Below are 2,981 nucleotides of genomic sequence, written 5' to 3'. Positions count from 1 at the left end.
ATGTATCATGTTTTATGTGTTTTTATTTCATTTAAATAGAGGGAGAGATGTCAGATGTATTTAAACATTATATTTGTGTTTGTCATATTGGTTTATGGGAGATGTTCATGGGCAGATCATTGTAGTTCAGATGGTACTGAAGTGAAGCTGCCTGATGGATGTCCAGCTGTTTATTTTCTATAAAGTGAAGTGAACTTATTCCTGTCTCCTGCCTGCATTATTCCCAACCCGATCCTGAGTGACTAAGAACCCATTTCCACCTCTTACAGTATCAAACATAGCAAACTACTATCTTTTATCCAACATATTTGTGTTGAGTCCTTGACAGTGTCATCAACAAAACTGATTGAATATTCAACCAACTCTTTTTCTCCAGAGTCTGTGCGGCTTGTGGATGGAGCTGGTCTCTGCTCTGGGAGAGTGGAGGTGAAGTCCAATCAGTCCTGGGCCTCAGTGTGTGAAGCTGACTTTGACCAGCAGGATGCAGAGGTAGTCTGTAGGGAGCTTGGTTGTGGGGCTCCTGCAGCTCTACAGGGGGGGCTCTATGGAGAAGGTGAGGGTCAGACCTGGGATAAAGAGTTCCAGTGTAAAGGCAAAGAGTCCCTTCTCCTGGATTGTGACACCTCAGACAGAGAGAACAACACCTGCCTACCTGGTAATGCTGTTGGGTTCACCTGCTCAGGTAAGAAACAGTTTGTCACTCAGTCAACATTGTTCCTGGAGTGAAGAATATGAGACAATATAGGTGTGTTTTAGTGAGAAAATAGTAAGATTACTGTCTCTCTCTTTTCTTTTCTCAGAGCCTGATGATGTGAGGCTGGTGGGAGGAGGCAGTCGCTGTGCTGGTGGAGTGGAGTGGTACGACCAGGGAGAGTGGAGGACTGTGGGAGCTGACTGGAACAAGGAGAATGTAGCTGTAGTAGTGTGTAGACAGCTGGGTTGTGGTTCCACTGTTTTAGTACCACCTGGAAACACCAATAGAGGGATTGGAGTTTTCTGTTCTGGGTCTGAGCCTTCACTGAGGGAATGTTCCAGAAGTTATTATCTCCGCCCTGGACTCACAGTGATCTGCTCAGGTAATAACAACATATTATAATTATATTCAATTGATTTCCTTCATTCATACAACTTCCTCTGCACCTCTCATGATGACTGTTTAACTTGTCAGTCTGCTTTACTAAATAGATCACTCAGTCAAGTAGGAATCAAATACAACTTAAATATCCCAGAATGCTTTGTATTTGAGTGTTACCTCAGTGAACGTCTCTACTCACTACCACTGTCACATGTCATGTTATTGTCACATCTAAATGAGGAAAGTAGTTGAGGAGCTACGTTTTCTTTTTCTCTCCTCTTGTTCCAGATGTCCTGCTTCAGCCTGATATCAACATATGTTGTCTCAGTGACTGTAGGCCCACTACTCATGTTGCCCTGTGAGGGAGGGTGGCTGGCACTGTTACATGCTGATGTTATTGTCATATCTATAGGAAACTAGTTGAAGAGGTTTTTCTTGTTTTATTGTTACAGATCTCCTGGTCCAGCCTGATATCTTCCTGACTGACCCAATGGGAGGGGTCTCCAGATGCCACCAGGGGCCTGAGATGTTCAGGGGCTACAACTTCACCATCACCTGCTCCACTCAGCCACAGTACCCAGGAGGCTCTTTCCTCCTCACGTTCACCGGCTCCAACAGAACCCAGACCCAGCCAGCTGTCAATCACTCTGCTGCCTTCCTCTTCCCTGCTGCAGATGACTCCCACCAAGGGAACTACAGATGTGTTTATGAGACTTATGTTTTCTCTCATAACTTCTCCTCTGAGAGTGAGCTCCTCCCCCTCACCATCACAGGTGAACATGACCCAGACTTATAACTTTGTCATTGACAGATTTCCCACAGATCTATGTGATGATGATCAGTCCCCTCATCAAAGGTGTTTCTGTTTGCAGCCTCTCCTCTGCCAGCCTTCATCATCAGACACGTTGTAGTGCTGCTGATTCTACTGACAACAATCACCACCTCCTACCTGTACTACAAGGTAAAGATATTTACTCAGACGTTATACAAGTCATTTAAACTAGAGGGAGAGGGGGAGAGAGAATGGAGATACCAGAGAGTAAATGTCTGACTGTTGGTGCTGTGTCTCCCTAGCCCACCAGCAGGCAGAAGAGAGTGAACAGGGTGAGCAGCATGGATCTTTATGTCAATGCCATGGAGATGGTCTCTCTGAGCTCCAGAGCTGAAGATGGACTGGGAGAGGAGAGAGCAGCCCAGGGGACGGAGTAGGAGGAGAATGAAGCTGACCCTACATGCTGATCTTAGGTCAGTTTTGTGTTTTAAATCGATGGTCAGCAGTGGACTGATGTTTAAAATGTGGTGACAAACCTGAAGTGGTTTTAATTTTAATAACAAGTTCAGAATTAGTTTATCTTTCTAGTACCTTGGAAGAAATCTAAAAGTAGTGACTGCAACCACCATTATTCATTTAGTTTGGTTTTTACCACCAGAGTAACATGGGGTTTTGGTAACATGGGGTTTGGGTGACATGGGGTTTTTGGGTGACATGGGGTTTTTGGGTAACATGGGGTTTTTGGGTAACATGGGGTTTGGGTAACATGGGATTTTGGGTAACATGGCGATTTGGGTAACATGGGGTTTCGGGTAACATGGGGTTTCGGGTAACATGGGGTTTTGAGTAACATGGGGTTTGGGGCAACATGGGGTTTGGGTAACATGGGGTTTTGGTAACATGGGGTTTGGGGCAACATGGGGTTTGGGTAACATGGGGTTTTGGTAACATGGGGTTTTTGGGTAACATGGGGTTTGGGTATCATGGGGGTTTGGGTAACATGGGGTTTGGTAACATGGGGTTTTGGGGAACATGGGGTTTTGGGTAACATGGGGTGTGGGGTAACATGGCGATTTGGATAACATGAGATTTGGGTAACATGGGGTTTCGGGTAACATGGGGTTTTGAGTAACA

The 2,981-nt window shown here is 45.4% G+C and overlaps 1 protein-coding gene across 1 annotated transcript; it reads left to right on the top strand.

The window, feature by feature from the left end:
• Positions 1 to 384: 384 nt before the first annotated feature.
• On the top strand, positions 385 to 2,586 carry LOC109876670 (scavenger receptor cysteine-rich type 1 protein M130-like; the record flags this gene model as incomplete). The annotated part of the gene is made up of 5 exons (XM_031818204.1): positions 385 to 682; positions 801 to 1,076; positions 1,750 to 1,848; positions 1,948 to 2,036; positions 2,150 to 2,586. Coding segments are annotated over 5 exons (897 nt in total), but the record flags the coding sequence as incomplete, so codon positions are not given.
• Positions 2,587 to 2,981: the final 395 nt, after the last annotated feature.

The sequence above is a fragment of the Oncorhynchus kisutch genome, unplaced genomic scaffold (assembly GCF_002021735.2).
Source record: "Oncorhynchus kisutch isolate 150728-3 unplaced genomic scaffold, Okis_V2 scaffold1293, whole genome shotgun sequence".
NCBI classification, from domain to species: Eukaryota; Metazoa; Chordata; class Actinopteri; order Salmoniformes; family Salmonidae; genus Oncorhynchus; species Oncorhynchus kisutch.
Note: the sequence above shows the minus strand (reverse complement) of the source record. Positions and strands in the feature narration are given on the sequence as shown.